The sequence below is a fragment of the Callionymus lyra genome, chromosome 1 (assembly GCF_982586985.1).
Source record: "Callionymus lyra chromosome 1, fCalLyr1.hap1.1, whole genome shotgun sequence".
NCBI classification, from domain to species: domain Eukaryota; kingdom Metazoa; phylum Chordata; class Actinopteri; order Syngnathiformes; family Callionymidae; genus Callionymus; species Callionymus lyra.
This window is the reverse complement of record NC_141818.1, coordinates 29,039,025-29,053,502: the sequence shown is the minus strand read 5'-3', so window position 1 is coordinate 29,053,502 and position 14,478 is coordinate 29,039,025. Positions and strand designations below refer to the sequence as shown.

At 41.6% G+C, this 14,478-nt stretch overlaps 2 protein-coding genes and 1 pseudogene across 7 annotated transcripts in view; all 3 read left to right on the top strand.

The window, feature by feature from the left end:
- The window catches only part of LOC148088794 (uncharacterized), an 86,259-nt gene extending 72,750 nt beyond the window's left edge, over window positions 1-13,509 (top strand). For 4 of the 5 annotated variants that reach the window (XM_087800029.1, XM_087800019.1, XM_087800010.1 and 1 more), the window contains 5 exons: window positions 10,834-10,917; window positions 11,002-11,163; window positions 11,223-11,396; window positions 11,482-11,573; window positions 11,993-13,509. In XM_087800029.1, the coding sequence (XP_087656155.1) occupies window positions 10,834-10,917; window positions 11,002-11,163; window positions 11,223-11,396; window positions 11,482-11,573; window positions 11,993-12,182 (702 nt within the window). In that variant the 3' untranslated portion in view covers window positions 12,183-13,509. The remainder of the gene's footprint in view (window positions 1-10,833; window positions 10,918-11,001; window positions 11,164-11,222; window positions 11,397-11,481; window positions 11,574-11,992) is intronic. The other variant, XM_087800039.1, reaches the window with a different exon arrangement.
- Window positions 2,994-8,865, top strand: LOC148088796 (uncharacterized). Its single transcript, XM_087785883.1, has 2 exons — window positions 2,994-8,000; window positions 8,727-8,865. The coding sequence occupies exon 1, from the start codon at window positions 2,994-2,996 to the stop codon at window positions 7,413-7,415; it is 4,422 nt and encodes a 1,473-aa protein (XP_087642009.1). The 3' UTR covers window positions 7,416-8,000; window positions 8,727-8,865.
- LOC148088795 (uncharacterized) lies at window positions 8,011-10,568 on the top strand (annotated as a pseudogene). The gene is made up of 2 exons (XR_015712892.1): window positions 8,011-10,088; window positions 10,441-10,568. The product of XR_015712892.1 is annotated as an uncharacterized LOC148088795 (transcript).
- Window positions 13,510-14,478: the final 969 nt, after the last annotated feature.

Below are 14,478 nucleotides of genomic sequence, written 5' to 3'. Positions count from 1 at the left end.
GACATTTGTCGTCTTACATTAGCCAAACCAAGGCCGAATCCAAACCTCTGTATGTCTCCAAAAATGTCACATATGCTGATGTTCTACGTGGACTCAAACAGCAAAAGTCAGATAGTGATTTTCCAGAGTCTTCTCCACATGTGTTCAAAGATGGCCAACCTTCATACACTGGACAACTAGTGACAGAGTTTACAACTCAGTGCCCTGACTCAGTTGCTTTTGATAATGAATTAAGGGCCCTGTCTCCCAACTCCCCTGTTCCTCAGATTAGACAAGAGCACATTGTCGATGAGGTTGAAAGCTCTAGTCCTTTATCATACAGACCTCAATCATGTATTTCAGATTGGGAAGAATCAGATGTGTTTCTAGTTGCCTTTGAAGAATCCAGACTAGATGTTCCTCAAACTTTTCCTCCAGAAGTTCAGCCTAGACCTCAGTCCCCTGACTCAGTTGCCTCTGAAAATGAATTGAGGGCACTGTCTCCAGATTCTCCTGTTCCACAGTTCGAGGCAGAGCATATCGTCTTTGAAGTTGAGACATTAAGACCCACATCCTTTTCACCCCAATCGTGTACGTCTGATTGGGAAGGAACTGACTTGTATCTAGACAACTTTTTTGATGAATGCAGACCAGATTCACCCCATTCCGTTTCATCAGAAGTCGACCTTGCAGGCTTATTTAGCATCAGGGCCGAATCCAAACCCCTGTATGTCTCCAAAAATGTCACATATGCTGATGTTCTACGTGGACTCACACAGCAAAAGTCAGATAGTGATTTTCCAGAGGCTTCTCCACATGTGTTCAAAGATGGCCAACCTTGGTCCACTGGACAACTAGTGACGGAGTTCACAACTCAGTGCCCTGACTCAGATGCTTTTGATAATGAATTAAGGGCCCTGTCTCCCGACTCCCCCGTTCCTCAATTTAGACAAGACCACATTGTTGATGAGGTTGAAAGCTCTAGTCCTTTATCATACAGACCTCAATCATGTATTTCAGATTGGGAAGAATCAGATGTGTTTCTAGTTGCCTTTGATGAAACCAGACCAGTTATTCAAACTTTTCCTCCAAAGCTGCAGCCTAGACCTCAGTCGCCTGACTCAATGGCCTCTGAAAATGAATCCAGGGCACTGTCTCCAGATTCTCCTGTTCCACAGTTCGAGGCAGAGCATATCGTCTTTGAAGTTGAGACATTAAGACCCACATCCTTTTCACCCCAATCGTGTACTTCTGATTGGGAAGGAACTGACTTGTATCTAGACAACTTTTTTGATGAATGCAGACCAGATTCTTCCCATTCCGTTTCATCAGAAGTCGACCTTGCAGCCTTATTTAGCATCAGGGCCGAATCCAAACCCCTATATGTCTCCAAAAATGTCACATATGCTGATGTTCTACGTGGACTGACACAGCAAAAGTCAGATAGTGATTTTCCAGAGTCTTCTCCACATGTGTTCAAAGATGGCCAACCTTCATACACTGGACAACTAGTGACAGAGTTTACAACTCACTGCCCTGACTCAGTTGCGTTTGATAATGAATTAAGGGCCCTGTCTCCCGACTCCCCTGTTCCTCAGTTTAGACAAGACCACATTGTCGATGAGGTTGAAAGCTCTAGTCCTTTATTATACAGACCTCAATCATGTATTTCAGATTGGGAAGAATCAGATGTGTTTCTAGTTGCCTTTGATGAAACCAAGCCAGATGTTCTTCAAACTTTTCCTCTAGAGGTTCAGCCTATACCTCAGTCCCCTGACTCAGTTGCCTCTGAAAATGAATCCAGGGCACTGTCTCCAGATTCTCCTGTTCCACAGTTCGAGGCAGAGCATATCGTCTATGAAGTTGAGACATTAAGGTCCACCTCCTTTTCACCCCAATCGTGTACTTCTGATTGGGAAGGAACTGACTTGTATCTTGAGAACTTTTTTGATGAATGCAGACCAGATTCTCCCCATTCTGTTTCATCAGAAGTCGACCTTGCAGGCTTATTTAGCATCAGGGCCGAATCCAAACCCCTATATGTCTCCAAAAATGTCACATATGCTGATGTTCTACGTGGACTCACACAGCAAAAGTCAGATAGTGATTTTCCAGAGTCTTCTCCACATGGGTTCAAAGATGGCCAACCTTCGTACACTGGACAATTAGTGACAGAGTTCACAACTCAGTGCCCCGACTCAGTTGCTTTTGATAATGAATTAAGGGCCCTGTCTCCCGACTCCCCTGTTCCTCAGTTTAGACAAGACCACATTGTCGATGAGGTTGAAAGCTCTAGTCCTTTATCATACAGACCTCAATCATGTATTTCAGATTGGGAAGAATCAGAAGTGTATCTAGTTGCCTTTGATGAAACCGAGCCAGATGTTCTTCAAACTTTTCCTCCAGAAGTTCAGCCTAGACCTCAGTCCCCTGACTCAGTTGCTTCTGAAAATGAATTGAGGGCACTGTCTCCAGATTCTCCTGTTCCACAGTTTGAGGCAGAGCATATCGTCTTTGAAGTTGAGACATTAAGACCCACATCCTTTTCACCCCAATCGTGTACTTCTGATTGGGAAGGAACTGACTTGTATCTTGACACCTTTTTTGATCAAACAAGACCAGATTCTCCCCATTCTGTTTCATCAGATGTCGACCTCACAGACTTATTCAGTATCAGGACATTGTTCCCAGAATCGCTTTCTTGTGATCTTGACTCGTCATTACTCAAGGAATGGTTGGAAGGTTTAAGGCCCTCATCTCCAGAATCTGCAAGTTCAGTAGATGACAGCTCCTTTCCTGAGAACCAAAATCACAAGGCTTCATATCAACATTGTGACTATTATTTAAAGTACTCTGAACTGAGACCAGAATCCACTCTTAGAATGTCAGATGTTGAGGATACAGAATGTTGTCTTACTAATCATTTTGATGAATGGAGGCCAGATTCACCAGATTCCACTTCATCAAGACACTTGTCGTCTTACATTAGCCAAACCAAGGCTGAATCCAAACCCATGTATGTCTCCAAAGATGTCACAATTGCTGATGTTCTACGTGGACTCACACAGCTAAAGTCAGATAGTGATTTACCAGAGTCTTCTACACATGTGTTCAAAGAATGCCCACCTTTGTCCACTGGAAAAGTAGTGACGGAGTTCACAACTCAGTGCCCTGACTCAGATGCTTTTGATAATGAATTAAGGGCCCTGTCTCCCGACTCCCCCGTTCCTCAATTTAGACAAGACCACATTGTTGATGAGGTTGAAAGCTCTAGTCCTTTATCATACAGACCTCAATCATGTATTTCAGATTGGGAAGAATCAGATGTGTTTCTAGTTGCCTTTGAAGAATCCAGACTAGATGTTCTTCAAACTTTTCCTCCAGAAGTTCAGCCTAGACCTCAGTCCCCTGACTCAGTTGCCTCTGAAAAGGAATTGAGGGCACTGTCTCCAGATTCTCCTGTTCCACAGTTTGAAGCAGAGCATATCGTCTTTGAAATTGAGTCATTAAGACCCACATCCTTTTCACCCCAATCGTGTACTTCTGATTGGGAAGGAACTGATTTGTATCTTGACACCTTTCTTGATCAAACAAGACCAGATTCTCCCCATTCTGTTTCATCAGATGTCGACCTCACAGACTTATTCAGTATCAGGACATTGTCCCCAGAATCGCTTTCTTGTGATCTTGACTCGTCAATGCTCCAGGAATTGTTGGAAGGTTTAAGGCCCTCATCTCCAGAATCTGCAAGTTCAGTAGATGACAGCTCCTTTCCTGAGAACCAAAATCACAAGGCTTCATATCAACATTGTGACTATTATTTAAAGTACTCTGAACTGAGACCAGAATCCACTCTTAGAATGTCAGATGTTGAGGATACAGAATGTTGTCTTACTAATCATTTTGATGAATGGAGGCCAGATTCACCAGATTCCACTTCATCAAGACACTTGTCGTCTTACATTAGCCAAACCAAGGCTGAATCCAAACCCATGTATGTCTCCAAAGATGTCACATATGCTGATGTTCTACGTGGACTCACACAGCTAAAGTCAGATAGTGATTTTCCAGAGTCTTCTCCACTTGTGTTCAAAGATGGCCAACCTTCATACACTGGACAACTAGTGACAGAGTTCACAACTCAGTGCCCTGACTCAGTTGCTTTTGATATTGAATTAGGGGCCCTGTCTCCGGACTCCCCTGTTCTTCAGTTTAGACAAGACCAAATTGTCGATGAGGTTGAAAGCTCTAGTCCTTTATCATACAGACCTCAATCAGGTATTTCAGATTGGGAAGAATCAAATGTGTATCTTGTTGCCTTTGATGAAACCAGACCAAATGTTCTTCAAACTTTTTCTCTACAGGTTCAGCCTAGACCTCAGTCGCTTGACTCAATGGCCTCTGAAAATGAATCCATGGCACTATTTACAGATTCTCCTGTTCCACAGTTCGAGGCAGAGCATATCGTCTTTGAAGTTGAGACATTAAGACCCACATCCTTTTCACCCCAATCGTGTACTCCTGATTGGGAAGAAACTGACTTGTATCTTGACACCTTTTTTGATGAATGCAGACCAGATTTTCCCCATTCTGTTTCATCAGATGTCGACCTTGCCGGCTTATTTAGCATCAGGGCCGACTCCAAACCCCTATATGTCTCCAAAAATGTCACATATGCTGATGCTCTACGTGGACTCAAACAGCAAAAGTCAGATAGTGATTTTCCAGAGTCTTCTACGCGTGTTTTCAAAGAATGCCCAGCTTTGTCCACTGGACAAGTAGTGACGGAGTTAAGAACCCAGTGCCCTGACTCAGTTGCTTTTCAAAATTATTTAAGGTCCCTGTCTCCCGACTCACTTGTTCCTCAGTTTAGACAGGACCACATTGTCGATGAGGTTGAAAGCTCTAGTCCTTTATCATACAGACCTCAATCATGTATTTCAGATTGGGAAGAATCAGATGTGTATCTAGTTGCCTTTGATGAATTCAGACCAGATTTTCTTCAAATTTTTCCTCCAGAGGTTCAGCCTAGACCTCAGTCACCTGACTCAGTTGCCTCTGAAAATGAATTGAGGGCACTGTCTCCAGATTCTCTTGTTCAACAGTTCGAAGCAGAGCATATCGTCTTTGAAGTTGAGACAATAAGACCAACATCCTTTACACCCCAATCGCGTACTTCTGATTGGGAAGGAACTGACTTGTATCTTGACACCTTTTTTGATCAAACAAGACCAGATTCTCCCCATTCTGTTTCATCAGATGTCGACCTCACAGGCTTATTTAGCATCCGGGCATTGTCCCCAGAATCGCTTTCTTGTAAACTTGACTCATCAATGCTCCAGGAATGGTTGGAAGATTTAAGGACCTCATCTCCAGAATCTGCATGTTCAGTGGATGACAGCTCCTTTCCTGTGAACCAAAATCATAAGGTTTCATCTCTACATTGTGACTATTATTTAAAGTACTCTGAACTCATACCAGAATCCTCTCTTAATATGTCAGATGTTGAGGACACAGAATGTTTTCTGACTAATCATTTTGATGAATGCAGGCCAGATTCACCAGATTCCACTTCACCAAGACATTTGTCGTCTTACATTAGCCAAACCAAGGCTGATTTTAAACCCCTATATGTTTCCAAAGATGTCACATATGCTGATGTTCTACGTGGACTCACACAGCAAAAGTCAGATAGTGATTTTCCAGAGTCTTCTACACATGTGTTCAAAGATGGCCAACCTTCATCCACTGGACAACTAGTGACGGAGTTCACAACTCAGTGCCCTGAATCAGATGCTTTTGATAATGAATTTAGGGCCCTGTCTCCCGACTCCCCTGTTCCTCAGTTTAGACAAGACCACATTGTCGATGAGGTTGAAAGCTCTAGTCCTTTATCATACAGACCTCAATCATGTATTTCAGATTGGGAAGAATCAGATGTGTTTCTAGTTGCCTTTGAAGAATCCAGACAAGATGTTCTTCAAACTTTTCCTCTAGAGGTTCAGCGTAGACCTCAGTCGCCTGACTCAATTGCCTCTGAAAATGAATCCAGGGCACTGTCTCCAGATTCTCCTGTTCCACAGTTTGAGGCAGAGCATATCATCTTTGAAGTTGAGACATTAAGACCCACATCCTTTTCACCCCAATCGTGTACTTCTGATTGGGAAGGAACTGACTTGTATCTTGACACATTTTTTGATGAATGCAGACCAGATTCTCCCCATTCTGTTTCATCAGATGCCGACCTTGCAGGCTTATTCAGCATCAGGCCATTGTCCGCACAGTCATTTTCCGTCACTCTTGCAGAATCTGATTCAGACTGTCTTTTGAATTTTTCAAGAGAGTTTAGGCCTTCTTCACCCGAATACACAAGTTCAGTTTATACCATTTTTAATCCTGCCAATAAATACATAGTGTTTTTGAACAGACATTGTGACTATTACTTACATTACTCAGAGAGATCAGAATCCTCATTTTCAACCTTCTCAGATTTTGAACCTTTAGACCCTAACTGTACGGACTCAATTGATTACCCGCGAGCACAATCACACGATCTTCATTTTTCTTTTAATGATGACACAACGTCTTGTGCTTCATCTTATATTGTGAAGAATACTTTTGACAAAGACTCTTTTGCCTCCTTGGGTGACATTAAGAAAACATTTTCAGATTCATCCTATTTGTCCTCAGATAATGAAAGTTTTTCATCATCTTTTTACAATTCCCAACTTTTAGAAACACCTTTCAGTAAATTAAAATCTGATTACACACCAGGCCACTTCATTTCAAATCTCTTTGATCCACTGTATAAAGGAATGTGTACTGAAATGGAATGTTTAAAGGCCTCTCATGATATAAAAGATCATTCCTCAACAGCAAAAGATGGCTGCAGTATTGCAGAGAGCCAAATTCCAAATTCCCAAAATTCTTCAAATGCTAGAAATTTAGATGAAGACAGTATGAAAGGTTTACTTAAGTTTAATTCGCCTCAAGAACTTTCTTTGGAATGCCATAACATTTCTTCTCCAACTGAAGTAAAACCTGGTCAACAATGTGTGTATTCAACCTATCACAGTGTTTCAAATCCCAAATTGCATTTATTGGATGACCTCACTGCCTTATCACCAAAATCACAAATTTCTCACTGCAAAATAAATATATCACAAGAAAACCTTTGTACATCTGCAGAAGGAAACATTGATAGTGTAACTCTGACCCATAACAGATTGCAGCTCGGCCAAAAGTCATCTCCACTTCGTGAGACCAAAGACTTTGAAGTTCATAAAGAAGGCCTACAATCAATGCTCAATACTAAGGAAAAAAGCTTTACAACTGATGATGAAATTGTACAAACTTTTGGCTCCAGGAGGCTGATGTCACACCTCCATGATCCCATTTGTAATGTTAAACGTGGTCTTGGTGAGCCTAAATTTTAAAGTTTAAAACTGTGTGTGGTGTTGATTAAGATTAGACGGCCTAAAAAAAAAAAAAAATCCCTTAACTACTTGTGTAAAAATGAACTGTAATACTTGCTAGCCACGTAGTTAAATGAAAATATTTTCTAAGGATTTTTTTGCAAATTGTGTTCGAGCTACCATTTGTTGAAACTGAAGATTCAAGACCTAGCAATATTTATTGAGGTAGACAAACATAAATAAGTAGATTCTTGTAGATTGTGTGGTTGGAGGCCTTGTTATTTGTACTTACTTTTAATTAAAATGAAATGCTGTTGCTGTTAGATTTGGCCTCCATGCTGTATATTACACATATGGTATGTAGATCTGAGAAGACATGCAACATTTGAGAAGTCCTGTAGCCTAACCTGTTGAGTCACAAAGCATTTGGAGTACAACATTAAATACATCTGAAAGGATGTAGCCATAAACTTGGAGGACAACACAAACTTATTCAAGAAAGATGTGGATCAATAAATCAAAGGATTTGGCATTAAATGGACGATACCAAAGACATGAACAGGAAATGACCTGAATGAGGACAAGAGAACAGTTTTCCTGGTTCCGGTAAGATAGCGATATGCTTGACCAGTGGTAATGCAGTGCTGGTTGTCCTAATAAATTAATGTGGTGCTCAATCATGTTTTTATGTGCAATACTGCTTTATCTAATGGTATGTGATGATTTCACAGCGCAGCTTGGCATTAATGCATTTCAGCGGATCAAATCATGTTGAGTAGGACTTCGAGATTATGAATCAGTTCAACAAGCTTCATGATGATAACTAGACACTTACCATTATATGCATTGTTACAACTCGTATTTCATTCTTTAAACCCAACTGGTCTAATGTTTTTCTTTAAGTAAGCTTGATCTTGCAGACTTAAAAAATAAGTCAGACAAATTATTGACTGATTTATCTGACCATAGTCCACTGTGTTTTGCATGGTAGGAAGCTGCGACAATTTGCTTTGCTTATGATTGATTCTGCCGTTCCTTTAAGACAATTATTTGCCAATAAAGGAAAAGGATCAAATGAAATGTGTCCAAACCAAAGGCGCATTATCTTGCTTTGCATTCACCGTCACTTTAACCCACTGTCATCATCAGCATTTGTGTTTCCCATCTGTCAATGATCAACAGAAAACATATGGTTTCCTGAATATGATGTTGGTTATAAGTGAATTCCGGCATTGAAACAATGCAGTGTTGTCTATTTTTGCATGCAACGTGTAAAGTGTTCCCAAAATCATGTTGGTTGGTTTTTTCACTTCATCTCACAATTTCTTCCAGGAATTGCCATCGTCATCTCAAACAAATCTGTCAGACACTAAAGACCCGTACTTGTCAGAGCCAGATGAGAGTCCGCAGCATCACTCAGGTGCAATGGAGACTGAAAACACAGAAAGTATCTTCCAATTTAAATGTCTGGACAGTGAAATGTACTCACCTCTAGAAACAGACCACACATTGGTGCTCTCTGAACCTGAAGATTGTACAAACACCCCCTCAAAAGCTCCTCCCGCTGACTCTCCAGATCAAGACGCCGCTGGTGAAAAATATTTCTCTTCTTCCGACTCTTCACCATCAATGTCTGGCTCGCCACAGCTGGACAAGTTGATCTGTGAACTTGAGGAGATGAAAGTTATATTGAATTGTGAAGAGCCTGTTTGTGACTCCACAAATGAAGCAGATACTTATGACAGCGATCAAGTTGGTTATGAATCTCTAACCAGTGACTATAAATCACAAAGACCCAGTACACCTTTTTTAGACAATCCTGAGGAGACAAATCTTACCACCACTGCAGCAACCGATCTGGACGATTGTATTTTAACGGCTGATCTTGAATGCCCCTTGATAATAAGTTACGGTGAAGGAGATGTTAGCGAGCTAACACTTGATCCAGGTCCCTCAAGAGAAACACATTTTCCTACAATAATCAACGAGAATCCACATGGAAGTGGTGAAACATTTTACCTGGAACCATCTAGTACAGCGATTTTTGTGGGTGATTGTGCAACTGATGTTCAAGAAGAGTCAATGTGTTCCTTCACTGATCCAGTGGACATACACACTGAAGAATCAACACTGGAAGAACAAGATTTAAAGGATAAAGAAATCCACTCTTCCAAGGCTGCGACTGCAGAACATTTTACTTTTGAGGAAATTATGCCAGATGTCTCTTTATTTGAGAAGACAATTTTTGGCAATGTTTATTCTGAGGATTCAGTAGACGCAGCTGATTCTCCAGCTGAACCTAAAGCACAGGCTTTGTCAACCTCTGATGACGGCAACAACTCCCCACCTGTGCAGCAAAACCTCGTTCCACCAGAATATTCAGAAGTCGTGCAATGCATTGCAGAGAGTTCAGCCTTGGCTTCTCATGACCCGGAGCTCTTCTTTGACTGCATCCATGAGGCATCATGGACTGAGTCAGAAGATGCAGAGAAAAGTGTGGAGAAAACCGAATTGAGTCACAAAAAAGGAAAGAGAGCAGCCGTTTTGTCCTCGGGAAGTGAAGACTACGAGGACGCCTCTTTCAGCCACGGCGAACAGAAACAGTGGGAGGATTCCGATGAGGAATTCATCATGTGTGAGGCAGCCGTCGCTAAAATGGGCGACTGTGATGATAGCAGTGAAAGTCTGGCGAGGGTAAGATGACCTCACCAGTCAACGACTGCAAGCTTTTCCCTGAGCTTAGCTTAACACTGACGTAAGGAATGATGGCTTTTTTGATGGAAGCGGAAACTTCTCCTAACCACCAGTTTGATTTGAAAAGTCCTAACTCAGCATGTGCAACGTCAACGGTGTATCCGTATGGATTTCAATTTGCATGCTGTTTTGCACATGATTTGACTCAGATTGTTCTGTTGTACTTTTCTCTCAAAACAATACTTGTTGGAAAGTGCACCACATCACTCTGGCTTCCATCCACCTTGTCCTGCTGCAATAGATCTTCCTCCAGCTTCCTTTGATCTCTGATGGATTTGTGTTGCCTGCTCAGGAAGTTAATGCGGAGCTGGGGCCAATGTCGGAAAGTTCTGACGATGAGTTTTTGACGACCAGAATAGTGCGGAGAAGAGTTGTCATCAAGGTATCTGGTTAAATGGGCATGATAGATGTGAGATTTGAGCTGGACTCTAACCCTGCGACAGTCGCGTACGCAAACTAACAAAATGGGATAAGATGAGCGATGACAAAAAGTGGCGATTCTCCACCTGGCTGGATTTTTATTTCCCCTGCTGCTCTACTGTTTTATTTTACAAAGAATGCTTTTTACTGTTTATTCCAGCCGCTATCACCCAGCTGAAGATGATTCCTGTGAATGACTTTTTTGTTAAATGCTAACAGTTTTTTGGGATAATTAAACTTAATAATTTTCTTCCTCTCATTACAGAGCGATGAGATGCCAGACCTTTCTACTCCATTAGTGACGGAAGAAAAGTACACGGATGAAAATGGACACACCGTTGTTAAAAGGGTATATTTATCTTAATCTTCTGAAGGCTTGGACGTGTGATGGCTGCATCTGCATTGAAACACTCACCTCTCTGATCTTCCTCAGGTCACCCGCAAAGTAATCCGCAAGTGCGTTTCCACGGGCGACGCTGACCAGGGCGACGGCCTGGCCGGAGCGGCCAAGATGTCCATTAATGTCAGAAAAGGAGACGGATACTCCAGAGTGGTCAAGCGGACTGTTCTCAAGAGCGAAGGCGACCACACCGAGGTGTGTTTTCTCGTGTCTGTGCGGCAGGATTTTCAATGAAACGACTCTTTCTAATGCAGGTCACTTTTGCTGGGAGCGAGGGTCTCTCGGCAGCAACACAGGCCACAGTGGGAGGTTACAAGGTCAGCCAGACTGAAAGGACCACGGTTGTGAAGGGGGAAAGGACGATGACTCAGCATGGTGATTCTGCACTTTCCTCCGACCTCCCATCAGCCAGAGATGATTTTGAAAAGGTTTGTACACTTGCGTTTCATCTTAACGTGATTATTGGGATCAACTAATGGAATACTTTTATTTTCCCACCACGTGTGCCATCAGGCCCTGAGTTATCTAAGTGGTTTTACTAAAGCAGAGCTCCCCCCTGTGGTTGAGCGAGAAAGTGTCAAAGAAGACGGAACAGTGGTCAGGAGGTGTGTGGGTGGCGTGTTGGCGTGCAGTGCTGGGTGTCAGTTTTCCAGAATATTAACTCTTCCGTTTAACAAATGTTAAAGTATTCAGTGTGTGTTTTTACAGTGTGTTCCTAAAATGATCCCTTTTTTTTCCTGCCTTGACACAACTGACATCTTTTTACCCAAGGAAGCAAAAATAACTACAACTAATAAATCACAAAACTATCTATTGTCTTGAGAAGTCAATCAGAGTTGTGTATTCTGACAGAACCAAACAATTAAAAAGTCATATAAAATTGTGCCTGCCTGCTTGAGACCTTGGCTCCAGTCATCTGTGATGTCACCTAAGTAAAGAGTCTAATATAATATAACATGTAAGTCCTCCTCGTGTGCATCCATGAGTCGGTTCACGTGTCTCACTGCTGTCCCTCCGTCTGCAGGGCCCACATGCGTAAAGGCTCCAAGCTCAGCAGAACTGTGGTGAAGGGATCCAGACAGCGAGATCCAGTCCGTGCAGACTTCCTCGGAAACGGCTCAAATCCTCGAGAACTTCAGCAGCATCTGCACCTGCTCTTCCACCACTACTACGAGAAAGAAACAGACAGCTCTGAGGAAGAGGAGGATGAGTAGAAGAACGTTCCCACGCACTCGGTTTCCCTCTTATAATATATATGCACTAAGTCCAGTGCACACCTCGATGCTTCCACTGTCTTCCCACCAAAGTCCCGGAAGATGAACGCTCTTCCCTCTACTCATATTCTACTTTTTTGTTTTGCCTTCCTTTTGTGACCAAAGAGCGCCCTCTGTGATTCCCTCTCATGTCTGTACGTCTTAGATAGTTTATAAAGGGGAGCGACAGACAAGAAAGGATCTTAAGATGAAGGTTGAAAACGTTGTTTCTCGCTGTGCTTAACGTTGGCGCCTGGACAATATCTCACACTTCACTGCCTCTTCAACACGCTCACCGTGGTCTTGACTGGTCTCTCGCTCACTTTTCTTTCCCCTCTTTTTCAAATCAGGTGGTCACGTGAACTCAGTGTGCTGACTCTGAATATACTGTATCTGCTGCTGCCGTGCTTCGCTGTGTGTAATCTGTCTCTGGCATTATATATAATGTATAACCTCGACAATACGGACATCTGTAGCGTAGAAATGAATAACCACTCGTCAGACGTAGAACAGGCATGACTAATCAACCACCATGGCTTGACTGCTTCGTAGTTGTGTGTCTCTTCTCGTGTCTTCCATCTTTCAATGTTATACTTCTTTGCACCTTTATTTCATTGTGTGTTTGTCTGAAAAGAGGTTCTTCTTCCTGCATGTATCCAACTTGTGTAAATTTCAAAGAGGGCAGCACTGATGATCCAAAAGCTAATACTGTTATATTTGATTTTGATCATGTGAAATTATTTATATATTTATGATGATGTTCTATTTATTTTCATTGTGATTGACAACACTGAACATGTGTGGTTGTTTTTGTGTTGTAGATGCCCTTTATTCATTTGACTCACAGTTCTTTAGTGTCGGGTGGAAGCAGATTTATTTGATTGATCTCTGAATGTCAGGAAAAATCACCTCCGTTTTATTTTATCCAGTGCAAACTTTGTTTCTTTTTGTTTAGGACAGAGTGCGTGAATGGCTCAACAGGAAAGGTTCAACTCGGCTAACAAACAGGTTTTCGCTTGAACATGTATCTCAGCACTAACAGTATTATTTTACGACGCTAGAATCTTGTACATTTCAAACTAGTGGAAGTTCACTGTGACAGCTATACTTTTATTTGACTGGTCAGCATCTCTTTTTTTGTTCTAACGCCAGCTATATAAATATATGATGCATATACGCACACATATAGGTGTGTGTGTGTTTAAGAAAAGCATGTGTTACTAATCAAAATTCAAAATGACAAAAACAAAATGGCTGCAGTGTGACAGAAATAAAGCTATACAAATTCTGGTGTGTGTTTTTCTTGATGATTGCAGGGTTGTTATTTGCTATTTTCTTCTGTAGAAATTTCCAGATGCTATTTTTGCTGATTTTTGCTGATTTTCTGATGATTTCTTCACTACTCCAGCATATTGAAGTATGAATGTAGCGTCAGATCATTGTGTTCCTGCTTCTTTGCGGTGAGATCACATCAGATGTACAAAGGGAAAGAACTTGAGGAAGGATGTCCAGGCCCATTTACACCAGCGTCTTTTCTTTAGTGTGATATTTCTACCCATAATTACTTGATAAACACACATTGAAAATATTATTATTAATAAACGTTTAAAATGATTATTATTATTATTGATATTATTGTTTATTGTTCATTTTCAGTTCCTCCATAAAACATCCAAATATGGTCGTCTGTAACGTCCCTCTTGGATTGAAACCTCAAGGAGGAATTGTTCCGAAAAAAAATAAAAAAGTGTATATTTTCAGTTTGCTTGTAGCTGAAGTTATCAGTCACTCAGTTCCTGCCTGACGTCTTTCCTTATTCACACACATTGCAAGTCTCAGTGAGCAAGATTGAGGCTGCTAGCCTAGCAACGTCCGCTAAAAACAAGCTAAAAATACAGATTTTTAAAAGAAGTTTTTCCGGAACAATTCTTAATGACATAGTTTTGCAATCAGTAACCGCTTTAACCCTTGTATTATTTCAGGGTCAAGGTGACCCCGAGGCCTAAGACACAAATTCCATAAATAGATATCCAGTGGTGGAGGTAATGACCCAGAGGCAACACAAGGGATATAACAAACACGTTTGTTTGCGGGCCTCTCTGTAACACAAGAGTTAAGCACATGTGTTTTAGCGTAGGTGTTCCATGAATCCATATCCTGGACACCGGGAACAGGATGGTATTTCTTTTTCCCACCCCGACATTGGTTGAGCTTGGTAATCCTGGACTATGAATTTATTGTCTGCTTTTCCAGATGT

Coding starts and splice junctions, on each gene's coding strand:
- LOC148088796 (XM_087785883.1), top strand. CDS start 2,994: ATGTATGTCTCCAAAGATGTCACAATTGCTGATGTTCTACGTGGACTC.